Source organism: Falco biarmicus, chromosome 5 (assembly GCF_023638135.1).
Source record: "Falco biarmicus isolate bFalBia1 chromosome 5, bFalBia1.pri, whole genome shotgun sequence".
Taxonomy (NCBI): Eukaryota; Metazoa; Chordata; class Aves; order Falconiformes; family Falconidae; genus Falco; species Falco biarmicus.
Genome location: NC_079292.1, coordinates 81949814 through 81968832, shown reverse-complemented (window position 1 = coordinate 81968832; position 19019 = coordinate 81949814). Strand labels below are relative to the sequence as shown.

The 19019-nt window shown below is 39.8% G+C and overlaps 1 protein-coding gene across 1 annotated transcript in view; it reads right to left on the bottom strand.

The window, feature by feature from the left end:
• The window catches only part of VWF (von Willebrand factor), a 144130-nt gene that overhangs the window by 71262 nt on the left and 53849 nt on the right, over window positions 1–19019 (bottom strand). Inside the window, exons 20-28 of the mRNA XM_056341104.1 lie at window positions 16682–16785; window positions 11592–11730; window positions 9789–9923; window positions 6479–6625; window positions 5684–5824; window positions 3933–4052; window positions 3160–3316; window positions 2396–2554; window positions 1053–1188 (exon numbers count right to left, since the gene is read on the bottom strand). Of these exons, the coding sequence (XP_056197079.1) occupies window positions 1053–1188; window positions 2396–2554; window positions 3160–3316; window positions 3933–4052; window positions 5684–5824; window positions 6479–6625; window positions 9789–9923; window positions 11592–11730; window positions 16682–16785 (1238 nt within the window). The remainder of the gene's footprint in view (window positions 1–1052; window positions 1189–2395; window positions 2555–3159; window positions 3317–3932; window positions 4053–5683; window positions 5825–6478; window positions 6626–9788; window positions 9924–11591; window positions 11731–16681; window positions 16786–19019) is intronic.

Sequence of the window (19019 nt, the reverse complement as noted above, 5' to 3'; positions counted from 1 at the left end):
GACCTTTTGATGGAATTCAAGGCTCTTCGTGTATACAATTAAAATACATATATATATATATTTAATTGATTAGCCTAACAGTCTTATACCCTGGGTTTATAGACAGACATACGCCAGCCCTGGCAAGAGGCCAGGAATTCAAAGTTCATACCCATTCAGAGCTTCTGTGAGGTTCAGAGCACTTGGAGCTAAGGCGTTAGTCTAGGCTAATAGCTGCTGCAGTTTTACAACTCAGTTTCTATTAAATACGGTCAAAATAGAAGATGGAAAAACCCCTTGTAATTCACAGCACTGTGACTACTGAAAGTATCCATAAAGGGTCTAGACATCTGGAGAATGCCAGACTTCCCGATACTCCAGGCCATGGCGTAATATGCCACTGGGCAGTGTACAGAATGAAAATCAGTCTGTGCCCCATTGCAGCTGAAGGCCTTCATCCTGCATGGTGCACAGCATGGTGCACCCTGCCCTTAATTTCATCGTATTTGAAATGCATGCATGCAGGACCAGGCCATGGGAGATCATCTTAAAATCTTGAGGAAATTGGTTTTCCAACAATAGTACACAATTCCAACTGCTAATAATCTCAGCAAGTTCTAGACTGAGTGCACATTCAGATCTTGTACTATATGTAGGATTTTTTTAGTACTGGCAGAAGAGAAGAGTCTGATGGCTTTACCGCTGTTGAATCACACCTTACACAAAAAGAAATGGAATATCTGAAGCCAGCAGGGCCACCTACACATGGGAAAAGGCCTTTTTTGAAATAAATTTATGAACTTTACTTGCTTAAATTCAGCTGACATCCTATAACCCCTATTGTCACTGAAAAACTTCAGCTTCAGCTTGTATGTGAATATGTATGTGAATCACATTGTATGTGATTGCATGTGAATAAATATTATTTCTTGACATAAAAGATGGTTTCCAAGCTTCATCTTCAGTAGTACATTAAAAGTCACGTCCAAAAACGTGTTCACGTGGATGTGCTTCATCTCCCTCCCTTCATCCTACTGAACAGCATGCTGTTTCACTGCATAATCCCATCATACCAAGATTGACAGTGCTGTGGATCCTCTCTGTTCAAAACTATTCTCCTTCCATGCGGGACCTTGACATCTCCAACTGCACACATGGGACAGTCTTCAGAACTGACACAATCCAGGGACAGTTCATCAAGTATTTTCCCTGTTTCAAAACAGCACGGTAGTATAAAGATGCCAGGTTTTCTGAATTGCAAAACTAATCATTTACCCTACTATGAAAAACATAAGGCTTCAGAGTTGTGCTCAAGTGTTCTGAATACTGTGCTGTGTTACGGCCACTGCCAGATTGACACAGGGTAATATTTCCTTTCTTCATAACCACTTTTATTTAGATATTGGAAGTGCTTAACTCAGTGCATAACCTGCAATTGCCAGTACCATACAGAAGGGGAATATGTCTTTAGAAGAAAGCATTGAAGAGGACAGGAGAAAATGGCATTTTTTCTTTTTACATATGTATTATTTATTTCTCCCAGTATCCCCTACCATACTCTAATCAGAGATACCAGGGCCCAAAATAGCTATTTTGGGTCTTAAAATACCTACTTTCTTTGCCTTCATGCCTCCTCATTCTGCCCTTAGGAGCTATTTATTCATCTGAGTTTTCACTCTCCTTTTGGATCTCACTTGTCTTTCACTCTTTCCCTTTCTGTTTGTCTTTCTTCTCTCTCATGCCGTATTTCCCATATTATTCCCTTGCACCTTTCAACGAGATTGTTGTCAGGAACAGTTAAACTGGAAACCCAAGCTCACAGAAGGATGCCTGCTAGGCTCTCTCAGCAGCACGAGAGCCTTGGAGATAGTAAGCAGGTCAAGACAACATGTTTCTGCTACTGCAGTAGTTACACTGAAGGTGAGCACTTATGAGCATTCAACACAAATTCGTACCCTACTTTAACTACAGTCAACAACCTCTGTTGCTACACAGCCCCTCATCCTCCTGTCTTCCTTTCTTATCACCCCATTCTTATCTGCTCTTGTTTTTGCTGGTAGTATTTCATTCTCCTTTTCTAGGCACCGTTTCATGCCCTTCACCTGGCATGCACAGCACACTGTGCTCAGTTCACAAACTCAGTCCAGGGTGCCTAACGGCCTTCCTCCTTATGCAGTAAGAAACTGCAGTGAAAACATGTCAGTAAGCCTGTTAAGGAATTAACTGCTACATCTAAGTATTTTGCAACCTCCAGCCTTACAAATCTGTGAATCTTTCTGGACTGTAAGACCTCTTTTCATGCAATAGGAACACTTAGGGATAAAAAAATCCAAAAAACTCTACAGCAATACCAACAAATACCAGAAGCATAGCAGAAAAAAGGTAAGTAATTCCTTAAAGGAAAAGATGGACTTACCTGCAGGACAGTGTACGTGGCATCCTTCCACACACTGCAGAGGACACTCCAAAGGCTGCGGGTGCTGGCACGTTATAGGACAAGCAGGTCCACAGGTATTATATCGCCATTCACATTGATAATCTAATTCCTGTTTATTCAGGTCCTCACAGCTTTGTGCTATGGCAGTAAAAGAATCAGAGGAAAAAATAATCAAAGCAGAGTGTATTCACCATGCCTCTCATTCGTGATGCCTCTCAGAACTACACCACCAAATCCAGTCTAAGGGGGACCACACATATACAGAAAAAGAGATTTCCATCTTTAAATTTATTTATTTATTTTGCTATATTATTTTTTACTACATCCAGGGTAGGCCACTTCTTCACACCTGCATCTTTTTTCAAATAATGAAATACTTGCTCTAACCAGAGATACTTGGGTTTGATGAAAAAAATTGAAAAAAAAAAACCAACTAACTTTAAGCTTTAATTAAAAAAATATATGTATATTACAGAAACCATTTCCTCCTCTAGATTTGTTTGCACCACAGACTACTATATCTCCTAATTGAGGGAATGTTTTTTCCAGGTATGCCTCTGAACATAAACAGAAAAGGGACTGGAAATGTCAGTGTGAGCTGCTAGTGCAGTCCCACTAGAGTGAACTTCTCTGGACATAAGTGGGAGCAAAGCTGGATGAGAACAGTCTATCTGAGCCAACAACTTACTGATTAAAAGCTTGAACCTTTTCACCCAATACTTCCTCATCTACCCTGTACTTACGACACAGAGCTGGTGATCTCCAGTGAACAGCAACACCTTTTTGTGCACAGGCATGTGCATAGGCCGCTATAGTGTCACAGAAGCAAGCACAGTCCCCAATAGATTCACAAGCACAAGTGTCATACATGCAAATATCTATGTAGGGCTCAGGATTCACCTACAAAAGAGAAATACGAGGTACAGTACACTCAATGACTCCCTTCATCTCCTTCTTGTAGACATATAACCTTCAGATGATTTGGCTGCTCCATTTGCCAGGAGTTGAAGTGCCAGATAAATCAGTGCAGATCTTTCTGCTAATGCCAGCAAGGACTCAGACTGGGCCATGTTCTCAAAGCTGCTATAGACACCATAGTTTATTGTCCCTTAATATTCCTCATATGGAGTAACTTTATACGATTTTGGGCCGTGTCCCCATACCCTCTTGTGCAGCAGTTTGGGTAGAATGCAGTCTGAATGCCATTACATTAGTTCAGCTACCCCTCCCCTCAAATCTCATCCCTTGTGCTTGACTTCATGTGCCAGTCTCTGGGGACTTGAGCAAAATTTCCCTCAAGCAAAAGTTATTCTGTAGCTTACTACTAGGTGGTATCCTGCATTTTCCCATGAAGCACCAACTACACGACAGGGTCAGAGATGAGAACACCAACTAGTCAGCCTCCCCTAAGTCCTGTATGCTGTCAGCACAACCTTATTTTTCCCCTCAGCTGTCATTAGTGTCAGCACAGATCGTGCAGAATTGAAGAATGTGAAACACACGACACAATACTCACAACTTTTTTGCATTCTTCAAAGAGATCCCCAGACAAAATGCTGCACGACGTTTCCACCATCACCTGCTTCACTATGTTTCCATTACACAGTGGAGGCATCAAGGTCTGTTCCCGGTTGGGCTTAATATTTTAAGAGACAAGTACACATTGCATTAGCCTTGCCTTCAGGAACTCAGGACTCTTCAGAGTGAAGTAACAGACTCACTAGCCCTAGACAATTTTTCATGACAAAGGAAATTGCTTCTTTGAGTAAAGTTTCAGCCTGTTGTATGACAGGCATAGATCCTGCCACAGCAGAACGCAAAGTAGGTCACCTCCTACATTTTCTCCAGCTCTACCTTGTATGCTGCAGTTTTAACATAGGCATTTTGATTACACGAAGTCCCGTTGTACCAAATATCCATCCTGAAAAATGATCATTCACAGCTCTACAGAAGGCCGTCGAGATTCTCAAATATGACCAGTTCTTCAGCAGACAATACCCAAGGCCACTGCTGAATAAGACTGGCTCAGTAGTCTCTCCTTCTCCCATTGAATTTATCTAAGAACAAGGAGCAGTAGTATTGACACAGCACTTATCACAAAGACAGTCTGCAGGTTCCGTCCTACAGCTATTACACTGAAATGAGAAGTTGCTCATTCCCAGTCATACCCTGCAGTCTCACTCCACATTATCACAACTTCTGTGCTCCAATCAAGTTGTATCAAAAAAGTGATATTCAGCAAGACAATACTGTGGCTATGTCACACTTGCCCATAACTAGCGAGCTAACACAAAAGATTTCATGTGATCAAAAATAAATCATTTGGTTTATGTTCTGATAATGTACATATCTTAAGGAAAGGTCTGAAATAGGCCTTTTTTCCCCCTCTCTGAAAATTTAGCTGAATATTCAAGAGAAAGTTTTCTGTCTTAAAAGCATCATCTGAATAAAATGCTTCATTTTACAAATGTCAAAACAAGTTGCCTTCCAGTTCTTTCCTCTCACCTTTTGGTTTGGAAATACTTTTGCCCAGAATTATCTGTCAGCTCAAGACAAATTTATTATTCAATTTCATTTTTTTAGAACTCTGCATTCGGAAAAGAAGTATACTCTCACATGTAGCATAACTAGTACCCCGTGAAATCCCCTGATCTCTGGCACCAGGGCACAGATAACACTTTCGGATAGCACGTAACCTCCTCTAAAGTCAGAAGCAGTGGCAATATGGTCTTATACGCCCTCCTGTATCTTGCTTTTTCTGTTCAAGCCTCTCCAATCTGAAAGTAATAACTGAATGCTCTTTAAAATAGATCAAGAAGCATATAGAAAGAAATTAATCTGTGCATCCAGTGGTTCATAAACAGACAGACTAAGATTCAGGATACAGAAATTTGGATAGGAAAATACAATTTTTTTATCTGAACTCCCCCTGTCTGGAAATTACAGCTGTTTGGGGTTTTTTTAGATTAAGCTCTAAAATGAGATTTCCAGTTATACCTGGATTTCATGCATCTGGGCTGGCAAACTCTATGAACAGCCTTTACCGTACAGATTGGCTATTTTAACATTCAACTGAAGCCAGGCAGCGCAGAGGCCTTAAGTGAGTTAATTGATCTTTTATCAGATTTCAAGAAATAGTATTATTTGGCAAAAATGTAGGGGAAGGGGTTCATTTCTCCTTATTTTTATCCTTTCAAACCTCTTTGCCCACTCTTGAGTGATACTGTAACCGGTATTAATTAGTTTTCACAGTCCATTTGCAATTACCTTTTCAACATCAGCACAGTATGGATTAACTTTCCAAGAATTCCCAAAGTCAACTGGATCTACTTCAAGATGTTCATTGCTGCTGGTCAAATCATTGTTTTGGATTCCATCAAAATTTCCACACAGACCACACACTTGATCCTTGCAGGGAAAGAAACACAAAATATATAAATCTTACATCTGTAGACTGGCTTAGGGTTTTGTTAAGGCTTTTTAGCCTAGTGTTTTAATGGCACGAGGCTTAAAAACTGAATTATCCTTGGCCTTGCCAAGTTCACTAAGATAGACATAGTCTCTCTCGGAGAACATTTAGCTCCTATTCCCATTCTGTTTAGCTGAAAGTAGGACCATACTTTCTCCAAGGACTTCAGGAAGCGAGATGACAGTTCTGATCAGTGGTGCCTGTTGGCTCTATTTGGAGTGCGTGCCCAAATCCCATTTTATTTCTGGAGATGACTGTCCTATTGCCATCATGACTAAATCTGGCTCCTTAGACTGCTCTTCTGGAATACAGAAGAAATCACTCAAGGCATAGCTATTCTGAGGCACCACACATTCATCCCTTCTGTTATAGCTCATCTCCAGTGACCCAGAATTTACCCCTTACAGTTGAACTACTGGGAAAGTAAGCAACCCTTACGGTATTACTAAAAAAAAAAAAGCCTTTGTTTTCACGCAAGTACCTAATATTCCATGGAAATCTATCAGCATGTCTGCATAAAAAATGTTATTCCCCAGAGACAGGGTAAAGTCTCTTCTTTAGTGAGAATAAGAAGTAAAGCAAAAAACACTTACTTTGAAATTGCCTTTTAAGATAACTGAGACTCCCATGGCCAGATCCCAGGTCACACTGATGCTTTTGCCCAGTAGAATGATGTAATAACGGCCAGACTTTATGACTTCTAAATCATTGTCATCTTTAGGAGGTATCTTGATGTTTACCTGAACAAAAAAAACCACATTGTGCTATTGACCATGTCTCTAATTGCTATTTCATGTAGGTCACTTACCCAAGTGGGACATGTGCTCATAGGTTAACAGCTATTTCCGAATGTGCTCTTCTTCAAAGAACAGATAATTCCCATACGCTATACAGATGCTCCAGAGCACTTGCTGTAAGCCAGGTATGGGTAAGGGACCGAATACAGGATTGTCTTACACTGAAAAGTTGCTGTGGATAAATTATTGCCTTAGAAACAACACTTCTGAACAGAAAATTTGAATACAAGTATGGTATTTCCATCTCATTGCATTTCTGTAATTTTGAATGTGGGAAAGTCCCTCGGACTCCCAGGGCATAACATACACTCACCACAAATGCTGATACATAAATCAATGACTGCTAAACAGAAGGAAGGCTGATAAAGAGGACAATTTATATAATATAATATTTAATTTTATATTTTATATATTTATAATATATATTATATATTTATATTATAATTTATTATTATATATATAAGTACTCCCCATTAATGATCAGTTCAGTAATTGGTCAATGGTTCACTGAATAATTATGTTTTATTTTTATTTCATCTTTTTAGGAAACTAACAATTCTGTGTTCCTGAGGAAGGTAGCAACAAAAGGGCTGGCTAGGTTTTAAGTGTTAAATGAGCTGGGCGATCCACATGCATCAGTGACCTCTGAAGGACAAGAGTCTGATCCTGAAGTCAGGAAGGACCTTCTTCCCAACCCAGCTACACCAACAGGAAAAATCTTGACAGATTCCTTTCAGTGTCTTTTCATTTTTCCATCACTTTCATTGCCCCTGTGTGCCTCTTTCTCTTTCCATCTGGCTGCAAATTCACCACCTCCAGCTACTAAGAAGGTAAGAGATTAATTTAAAATGCTTTCTTTCACACCATAATCCCCTTTCAATGGAAACTCTAATAGGATTATTAACAACATTTGGAGAGAAAGGTCTGGCACGGCTGTTACTTTAAGCACTATTAATGCATTAACTGAAAACTGCTTACTTGTGGAAGAGGCAGGTGAAAACTTTCAATCAGTACAAATAGTGATTAAAGCAAGAGCAAAAGAGAAGCCCAAAAATCACTCACCCACTCCCTAGTTTGAGAGCAAAATATTTCCTCATCCCACTATTCTTTCTTCCTCAACTCAGTAAAAGCTTAGCACTTTAATTCAATTCTCTTCATCTCTGGTTTATTATCAGAAACCTTTATCCCGAGAGAAGACAGTTCACATCCTACAGGGATTTCCTAAAGAGGGCCTTAGAGCCTTCAGTGTCTTTAGGAAAGAATATATTAAAACATATTTTAGAAACTGAAAGCTTTTTCATCTTCTCCTATGCCCATATTACTATGCAGTCTCGTCACACTCGAACACTTAACTTCTAAATATAGTAGTTACTGTCTTCCCAAACTGAGGCAAAAATCAGAGAAAAAAGCTGAACTGGGAGGTTGACCTAAAATACAGAATCTCTATGTTTATGGAGGCTTTTTGCCCAACCATGAAGTCATAAACTTTGACCTTGCAAACTGGCAAATTTATTTGCTTCAAAAAAAGCAAAAATGATTTTGTGATATTTTTTTTTTAACATGAGCCAGAACTGTAACATGCAGATACTTCAATTAAGTCCCCATTTACTTAAAAGCTGCTCTCAAAAAAGTAACATCTTAAAAGACTACTGCTTGAAAACATTTTAATGGCAAAAAAAGACTTGATTCTCCAGCTTGCTTCTAAGGATTCTTGTGGGAAAGGAGTGTAGGAAGTCAGGACTGGGTAAGAATTTGCCTAAGGGTCTTCATATATATTTTTTTTTTTCCTTGAACTCTCCTTCAGTTGCTGTTATTTCTAAGAAAACCTGCTCTAGATATGACACTGAGCCTTAAACTCTCTAGAAAGACAGCTACAAATTGTCAAGGATTAGCTCTTGCAGACTTAGCTCTTGCAAGGACATACTCTTCTCAGGAACCAATGTGCTTTGTTGCTGGAGTTGCTGGACTCCTAATCACCGCCTGTCTTTTCTGGCCCTTCTTTAGGTGTCCAAATGCAATCACAGCTTTTCTGAAAGTCTGTCACCTAAAGATTTCAGACAAAGCCTGGCTCTATGGAATGATCCCTGCACTCCTATTCACCCTCACGCAGGCAGGGGATTCTTTACCAGCAGAAATGAAGAATTCATTTGGGCAACCAATATGTCCTATGTTCAATTCTTCCAGCAACCAAAAGCCTACATGGACCATATGCTGTCAAGATGCCCTGCACAGACACCGAATAATGATCATGTTTTAAGTGTTCCTGTCAAGTGTCAGTGGCACCCAGCAATTTGCAGGCTACACAAAACCTGGTACAGCTTTGTCTGCTGCAGAACAAGGCAAACGTAGAGCGGTTTTTTGCAAATCTCTGGTCCAGATGCCAGTTCAGAGCACAGTATTCCTGAAAACGAAGCGATTGAAACACTATGATCCACTGTAGCTCTGTAATGTTTGAACACACAGACGGTCTTAATTGTTACAGTCCTCAAGGCAAAACCTGAACTCTGCTCTTCGGAAAGCTTTTTTCCTGCCATGAAGGGAGACATGGGAAGTGGAAGTGAATCTTGGTCAATTCTTCAAGTGTTTCTTGGTTGGAAAGGGAGAAAAAAGAAGAATCCTGTCATCTAGATTTTCCATCTGACAATTTAACAAGGGAAAGGACAGTTGATATTTGCTTCTGCAGTATCAGCTTGTTAGAGCCATGACTTCTTTTTTTCCTGTGTGGTCAGTCCTTCAGATGGCTAAATTAACTCTCAAGTTTTACTAGTCATAGGACAGTCACTTCTTAGCTCTTCCTTGCACTTAAAGTAGCTTGAAATAGATTTAGACCTCCCATGTTTAGAAAGGACATTCCTCATATGAGCTGACATTGAAGAGCCATCTTATCTGAGATAAATTTGTTGGCATCAAGCAGAAATACCAAAATGGCATTATACCTCTGGGAGCAAAGTGGATAATTATAATCCTGCTCATCTGTTCATTTTATGATTAAGAACCACTGAGCATGAGGTCATTCATGCCTCATCTTACTAAGCAACATCAAATTCTTTTCCCAAAAAAAAAGGGCGGGGGGGGGGGGGGGGGAAGATAACAGAAGCATACGTACATTTCCATTAAACAACTCTATTTCCCCACTTTCATACAGAATAATAACCCTTTTGGTGCACTTTTCTCCAGTGAAGCCACAGCCTTCATTTGAAATTAGTATCCGGAATGTTCCAGAATCATCCTTGCAGAAATCCTATCAGATGAAAATAAATGAATGAGTCATTAATGTGGAACATTTGAAAAACACATACAGCTCTATGGAGAAAAAGCATAGGATATATGTTGGCATGCCAATTGTTCCTATACTGATTTATTTTGCGCTTAGTGTTGACACTCATGTGGTCCACCCCTTAAAAAGTGAGCCACACTGCCAGTGACACACACACACATATGAATATTTTGCAGGGTATCTTTTGGAAGGGAGAATCCATGCTATTACAGTTTCTGTGATATTTTAAAGATGTACAATATGCACAGCATACATTTCAATACACAGATATTGGTTGATTTAACAGTGGAAAACAAGAGTCTGAAGCTTTAATGATAAAACAAATATATCACCTTAGAAGGTTAGGTTAGAAAGAAACTTGCTGCACAGTCCTGAGCAAAAAGTTTTATGCCCATGTTTTCCCACCTGTACATGAATAATAATTACAATGATGTCAACCTATTTCTTGGGGAGCAATTATATAGTTTAATGTATTGATTTTCTTTTAAGTCAAATATTTCTGAGATGCATGGAGAGTTAGTAATATATTTATATGACTCATGACTCTCAGGCCTTTCAGTTTTTTGGCAGGTTGTTTGAGGGTTTTTTCAGTACACGCCTTTAAGAAAAAGATTCTGTCTGTAGGTTGTGTTTGTTATTTGAGGAAAACAGATCTCATTTTCGTTTTAAGTAGTTTTGTAGTACTGTATGCTATTACTGCCCATAAGACTTTTACACAGAGCTCTCACGAGTGTCAGAGTGATCATTCCTCTAAGATAATCCAGCTGGCATCAAGGTGGGAGCATATTTCAAAGACCTAGCCAGAGACAGGTTTATCACACTTTCCTGCCCCAGGAATTCCTCCTCTGCAAGGAGGAATGTGCCTATGAAAACAGTCTGCGGGAAAAATAGTAGCCCACCCAAGAAACACGTCATTGTAACTGCAGAACACTGTTCTGTGGATCCATCTAGGGTTAGCCCAAATTTTCAGGTAAATCCTTCTTCTTTTGCACACAGATTTTTAAATACATGATGATTTGCATCTGTAGATAAGCCTTAACCTTATTTAACTCTAAATTTCTGACTGCTCCCACAAATTGCAGGTTGATATTAGTGTACTGTGCCTTTATCCACCTCTCTTCTTTGCTGGGAAGAAAATCAATATTACCAATGCACTCTACACAGGTTGGTGCATGGAACAGGACAATGACTTTGCCAAAATGAACAAGCAGAGTGTGTTCTGAATGCATTTAGGGAAGGTTCACCAAGCACTCCTTGTCTCAGTCAGACAGTAAGCTATCACTACAAGATAAAGAGGCTAGTGGAGAAGAGGAAAGACTGATTTATGGATATCTATAATCCCTTATTAGAGATGAGATTCAGACAGCTCCCCCCTATACCATGCTGCTATCATATGATTTATGACTGCCAGTTAGACACATGACAACTTAACTCATTTCTATAGAGCACAATGTAACCTTAAAGTTCTCAAGGCATCTTTGAAGTCATTAACAAGCTCTGATCTCCCCTACCACACATCTGGCTTAGTAATTAAGAACATCTTGCTGTGATTTATCCAAATGCTGGACTTCTCTCCTCATGTAAAACACCTTATACATTATCAGACAGCATTGGCATTTGACATGTTCTTACCTGAACTAATACATATTGACAATTTCCTGGAAACTTGTATTTCAATCCATCAAATGTCAAATAATGAGCTGTACCAATAACAGTGCAGGTGCCATCACATGTATTTTTGGTGCATTCCCACTTTCGACCACGGCACACACTGTAACAGAGAAAATGAGTCAGTGACAGCTATCATTATTTCCAATGTATACAATAAGCAAGGGAATGCAAGGTACTTTAGGTGAAGCAAAAGAGAAAAAGTTTCTGCCTCCAGGAGCTCATGATCTGAAGATTGTCCAAAAGACACACAAGTGGCGAAAAGCTACTATTTTGCCTTTTTTCTGGCCTGGGTCAGGGAGTGACCAACTGCAGACCAAACAGGAGCATTGCTCCCCTGTGTGTCTTAACCCAGAGAGCGGCTGCAGCCCTGCAAGGAACCTCTGCAGTTGTCCGTGTGGCTGCCCAGCCTCAGGCATGTCCCCAGCAGATCCCCTCTGTGTTTGGCCTTGAGAAGATACTCACAGAGGGTCCCATGCCTGGGCTGCTGGAATCCTTCTTTAGATAGACTTCCATAACTACGGTACTGTACACTACTGTGCACCAGATTACACCCTCATTAACATAAATTAGCAGACATTAGCATTGGGTGCATACATAGATAGAGAGTACGTTAACATGTTAAGTGAATAAGGAATGTGTTTCCCTTTTCCTTACAAGCTGCATGCAGGAATATGTGCTTTTTGAACTTCCCTATTAACAAAAAGAGGCTTGGACAGAACCTGCTACAATATTTCAATATACTGTTAGTATTTTATTTTGGATAGCTGCTCTGCTCTGAGTAACCTTTCAGAAAAACAGATTAAGTACTCTCTAAGGACCATTACAGGTTAAGTATGAAGTATAATATCATCAACCCTGGCTTTATTTGCAATGCTGTCCATTCTTCCCTCATTAAAAGCCAAAATAGTAGTAATTTTAATATCCAACTAATGCCAAAGGACATGCGTTGACTCTAATGATCAACTTTTGGGACCAAGTAACCAGAACCATAATTCAGTCTGCCCAGTGGCTTTTATTCAGATTATATACTAAAGTACAATACCACCCTTCTCCAAAGAGGTGTCTCTGTTCTTAAATTAAATTAATTCTTCAAGATAGTTTATCTGACCTGGCAGTTGGAGACCTTACCTCACAGTGTGACAACACACATATTATTAGAACTATCTCTTTTTCCGTACATAGGTACACATACACTCTCTAAGGAATGTCCTCAGGTGTGATACCCTGAGGTTCCTGTTGTGATCAGACCAGAACATCTCCCTTGCAGACGAATCCAAGTTTGGCAATATAGAAATAGGACTCCATCTTACACATCTTATGCAACAGGAGATGCAATAAGGCTCCTGATCATGAAAGGAGACACACCAGGGGTTCTCTGCCCATATAGCTTGCAAGGGATGTTGTCAAGGTCACCTCTTAGACTTCCTCACAAGGACAGAATATGCAAGAAAAAAAAAAAAAAGGGACATCCCGACATGCAGAGCAAAACAAGATGGTAACTTGCTTTTTCAGGCGGAGGGGAATTCTGAAGAGCAATCAGGTACAGCATTAAGGCCTTGACACCATTATACTCACACTGCTGTAGCAGCTGTACTACACTGGCATTATTGTACAAAATCAGTGACGCCACGAAGAAAGGGACAGGATTCCTTTTTTATTATTATTTCACTCCTTTTGCACTTTTTTGCCTGTTGTTTTGTTTTGTTGCTTTAGATTTCGAATTATTAAAAAAAAAAACCAAACCCACAGAACAAAACAAAAAAAAAACCCAAATGGTGACCATCTGAGTGGATATTCAAAATGCAAAGAAAGTCAATCCTCATCTTGGTGTAACTCAGTTGGGTTTAGTGTAACTATACTAGTGTAACAGACAGCAGAAGAAATAGCAGGGCTCCTATCTTTGTGATGACACCAAACCTGCCATATTTGACACCAATTGTTATTAAATTTCTGAGAGTTTCCAAGAACATTTGATCCTTTCATTGCTGTGAATCATAATGATCTCTTACATGGCACCCTGATAAATAAGGCTCAAGGAGGTAAATATACTCATGTTAAAATGAAGGAAAGAGGAAAATTTAGAACTAACGATGAAAAGAGGCTTCAGAGCACACACCCCATCCTCTTGCCCTTTTCCAGAGGTATCCTGGAAAACCCCAAGCCTTGCTACAGAAGCTGCAGTTATGAAAGGGGATATTTGCCTTGGCATCCATGGGCTTTTGATCAGTGAAATCAATTGATTTGCTAACTAGCAAGAAACCAAGCAATCAAAATAAAAAACAAGGTCAATAGACCATAAACTCTGCTCACTCTTTTGTTTGTTATTAATTTCAAGAAGTTCGAATAGCATCTTACACCATATCTATAATCTAATAATAATCATCATCATCATCTAGTAAGCAATATCTTGCTTGATGTTGGACAAACATTCATGTACTAAATGCTGTATGAATGCAGATGGACACCATCACGGCCCCAGGAATTTTCTAATCAAACTCTGTAAGGGCAGGGAAAGGGGAATTCTATCCCTTCTTTACAGATGTAAAAACTCAGGGATAAAAAAACTGAAATACTTTCCCAAGATCAAATTGCTAACCAAAGAAAAACCGGGCACTGAACGAAGTTCTCTAGTAATGCCTTAACCCAAGTGTAAGCATTGTTTAATCTTGATAACACTTCACAGAATAATAATATTGTGCAATACATTTTCTTCAAAGGATGACATTTCAGTAACATGAAACTTATTGCACCCTCTGCTATTAAATCTCTGCTAATAGGTAGAGCAAAACCAAGATTTTGTATATATGTGCACGGACAGATTATAAAGTATGTGGTGTAGCAAAATTCAGATTAGCAAATTTTTGCTGTGTACTGCTTCCTAAATGTTATTCCAAACTTTTCCCTGAGTTCTACAATGAATTCCCAATGCATAGCATAACAAAAGTTTTGCCACTGGCTGAGTCTTGGAGACATTCCGTTGTTCATGAATTAGGGTCTCCCATATGTCAAGTTGAATGTAAACGCCAAATCTGACACCTCTGGCTCATATATTGCGTTTGCAGGTGTTCACATCTGGCTAAGAACAAGTGAGAATGAGAACTCCTGCAACAGCAGTACAAAAAGCAAAAACAAAAGAAAAGGAAGATCTGACCTCCAAAATGCAGACTCTCATTTCTTATTAATTCTCAAAGCAATAGTAATTTCCTATATCACTTTCTAAATGACATTTGACTTGAGATTTGCTGAGAACTACCATGAAACTTTTCGAAGTCACATAGTTCAAAAAAGCCCTAGTGACATTTTTTAAGGGACCTTATTTCCATTTTTACTTTCACAATCAAGAAAAGTGCCTAAAATGAGAGGAAGACTTTTTATCAATGATAAAAAACATGATTTATAACATTTTCTTGACCCTGATATTGAAGAAAATTCTGTGTATTAGAGGAAATGTCACTTACAATGGCATTGCCAGAAGCAAAGGGGCAGTTACAAGAATGAAGCAGCATGGTTATGACTATTTTAAGACTGAAGATTGTAAGAATGACTGAAAATAAAAAGACTGTGCATAGTTGCTATGAAGAATCTTGCAAATTTCACAATCACACCTAGGAGTTTTACACCTTAATGTTCTTTTTTCAATAAAGTTTTCATTGTCTGTTTTTCAGCTGAGTCATTTTTACCTCGATGCAATGTAAGCAGGTTATAGCGTATGTATCTATATAAAAATATCAACTTCATCTTCCTCCCTTCAAACCTACTTTCCCCACATCTAATTATAGTACATGATCCACAATGTAATGTGTAGCTGCAAAGGGAAAAAAAACAGGAAACAAAACACTGGAAGGTCAATATTTCCATAAAAACCCATAAAATCTTATATCCAAGTCTAACTTACACTATTAGGAGCAGTCCCACTAATTTAAAAATACAACACTTGCAACCACTGTTGCTCAGAGATCAATGCACCAAACGAAAACCAAACCAAATGACTCTTTAATGTTGCCAGTTCTCAGATCCAACTCCACCCAGTCACACAGAGAATAACAGAAACGCTGCTTCTTGGGGTGCCGCAGAGCTGGCCAGGGACATTCCGGGTAAAAGGAACAAAAGATTCTGAAGTCTAAGTTCAAAGAGAACACAGTTTCCACACTGCTGGTGGCTGGATTTCCTATACCTTGGACTCTTGGAGCTCTGCAGGAAAAAGCCACCATTCCCTCTACATGCACACATGGAGTGCAAAGCACCTCCAGTGCAGCAAGCGTGCTGGGCAGGCAGAAGCCAAGAATTGTCCAGCAGGCGAACACCCTATACCTTATACAAGGCTGTGCTGAGGGCTTCCCTCCACGCAAATCTCGCAGCCCCGCACTTTCTTTTGAACTTAACAGTTCTTTTTCAAGAACCAAACAAGATAGATAGGGATGTGGGTGAAAGACACAGGGCACTTACTCTTTTCTTCTACGAAGATATCACCAACTCCCTCTTTCTGCTCTTTCTCTCTCTTTTGTATTTTTTAAAAGATATCAATTGACTGAGCTCTCATTTGAGATATAAGAGGTCAACTTTCTTTCCGCCTGATTCTTCAACATTTTCCTGAAGAGCTCCTGTCATATGATAGCTGCCATATCACACCCCTTCTGCTGATGCATGCTTCTGGCTGAAAAGAACTGATCTGAAGAGCCCCAGACAGCAAAAAAAAGAAGCATGTCAGCAGAGCTTAGTGACAAAGCGCAGGCTCCATTCCTCCCACTGCAGAGGGGCTTCTATATTGTGATTTTGTGTTGCAAAATCAAGGCACAAATCCACTTGCTAGTGCCCACAGATGACCTGCACATACTACCTATTTATAAGGTGCCAGGTACAGTTTGCCCAGTATTGTGCTGGTCTTTATGCAATATGGAAAGGGACTACGCTGGTCTTCGCAATGTGTGTTACTACACTGCAAAACCTGATTTTATATAAAATAGATCTGTTAAATAATTAATTCTTGGTTTTATTAGAAACATGTTCAGTGCCCTAGAGAAAAATGGAAAAATGCCATTCCAGTGGCTCACCAGGTGTTGCAGTCATTAGTCACCATCTCTCCCTTGGCATATTCTTTTCCGTTGTGAAAACACGGGCATCTCTCAGGAGCAACACACTTGCTTTCATGCCGCACCTACAAAACATACAGTTTGTCAGCATGCATGTCTGTCAGTATGTGCCAGTACGCAGAGAAGTAAGCACAAGAGCATGTGGATAAAGGATAAAGGAAAGGATAGAGGAAATGCTTCAAGCCTACCTATGCTAAGAAAGCTACGGCATCGCTAACATTTTCCCCATTAACACAAATAGGTCTATGGGTACCTAAATCACAGTCTTGCTTCAGGAGCTGAACATCAGCTGAAGATGCTGAGAAAACAGATTAGATTATAGAAGAATGTCATGATGAGAAAGTCCAATTTGACTAAAACCACGATGCGGTGAAGATAAGATAGGCTAACCTGAATATGAAGAGCAGGTGAATAGCACTTGCTTCTCACACACAACAAACTGACAGATGGCCTACCAGAAAAGCAACCCAATGCAGGGCTCAGCCAGTCTAAAAACTGAAATACGAACACTGACGAGAAGACAAGGAGCCACAGTGCCAGAAGAACCCAAGAGCAAATGCAAATTCTGTGTTATAGGCAACAGCCCCCCCACCCCAAACAGCCCCCCTGCCTGTCAACTCCCCTCTGAAAAATGCAGCAGTCACTCATTTTCTTTCAAATTCCTACTTATTGCCTAGAAAGCAGGATAAATATCAGTTCACCTGAGATATTATTCCACTCTCAAAGACTCTGTTGCTGGGAAATGGGTCATTATGTTCTGCCTATGTTTTTTTCTTTTTCAGTTTTACCCTACAGATCTTCGTTTCTCTTTGTATAACAAGAAAACATTTGTCCTGCTTAAACAAACAAAAAAACCCCAAGTAATGCCTTTAGACTATTAAGGGATTTTTTTTCTATTCTTTTCCTCTATTTTTCCCTGTGATTCCTCCCTTTCCATTTTGAAGACAGCCAGTTTTAGAGGATCAAACAAAACCAAGGCTGGCTATGCTGTTTTTCACTTGGTCATGGTTCTGCAAAGCCAGAGGTAGATTTGGCTCTGGTTTCATGGAATACCAAAATGGAGAGTGCTTCTCCTCCCTCTCATTCAAAAGTCACAAAATATCACCTTCCCACTTTAAACTCTTCCTGTAAATTCATTAAAATAGTTTCTTTTTTACCATTACATACGGGCCAATGAGATCAATGTAGTCTGAACGCCAGGTTAATAAAGTAGAACAGCTCTGCCTTTTCCTATGGGGACCTAGAACTGCCACAGGGAACTACAAAAAAAAAAAAAAAAAAAAAAAAAGGATTTCACAGCCCAGAGACTCTTCATTCTTATGCAGCTCCGCATGCTCTGGGGCTTATGGAGAGCTACATTATGCCAAATAAACTCACACCGATAGAAGCAAGATGGAAACAAAGAAATGTGTTTCTAGATGATAGAGCTGGGGCTCTGCCTCAGACTTAATGTCCACAAATGACTGGGAGAAAACAGGCCAGGGAAGACCATATGTTTCCAAGGGTGTTTAATTCCTTCCTTCCTTCCTGGTGGCATTCTAGAAAAAAAGCAATGTATGATTTCACGCTCATGGCTGCATTTCTGAAGTTTTCCACTGTGTTGAGCAAGACAGTTCACAAGAGACTTGAGGGCTAGCCTCTAGATACAAAACTTGGGATTAGACATGTGGTTAGTAAAAGAAGGATTAGGGCCTCTCCTACTTGCTTCCTCACACATTGACATGAAGGTAGTCACAGCCTACCCCCAACTCTAGAAACTTAATAGACTGGTATTAGTATTTTCATCACAAACGTATGGCCACCATGAAGCTACAGTGCAACAACTGTTAATCCACTGACAAAGAGAGAAGACTGCCTTGTCTGAACGCCGCAGAGTGGGTGGGTAGGTGGGATTTAGAAAGCTGGACATAAATACCCAAAGTGGACTTTGACCAGAAGATTAATTATTTTTCCTGAAAACCTCAACGGGTTATGATTTTGCTAATTTTAACACACAATCTACTGGTCATATTGACACCACTTCCAAAAGCAGGTATATCTGGCAGCCTGGTGCCATGCTGTGTTACAAGTCTGTTGAGCACAGTACTATGTGGTACTACGAGGCCAGTGGCATTATTCACAAACAGCTGGACTTTCTTTGGAAATCTCTCAATCCATCAATAGAGAGCACTTAATCCAGGAGACCTAACAGTCCTGAGTGCCGGAGGTGATTGGAGGCATCAGTGCTGGGGAGGCAACGACAAGAAAAGACACAGGTCTGTAATGAGAACAGCTGCTGTTTGCACCACCTCACACACTT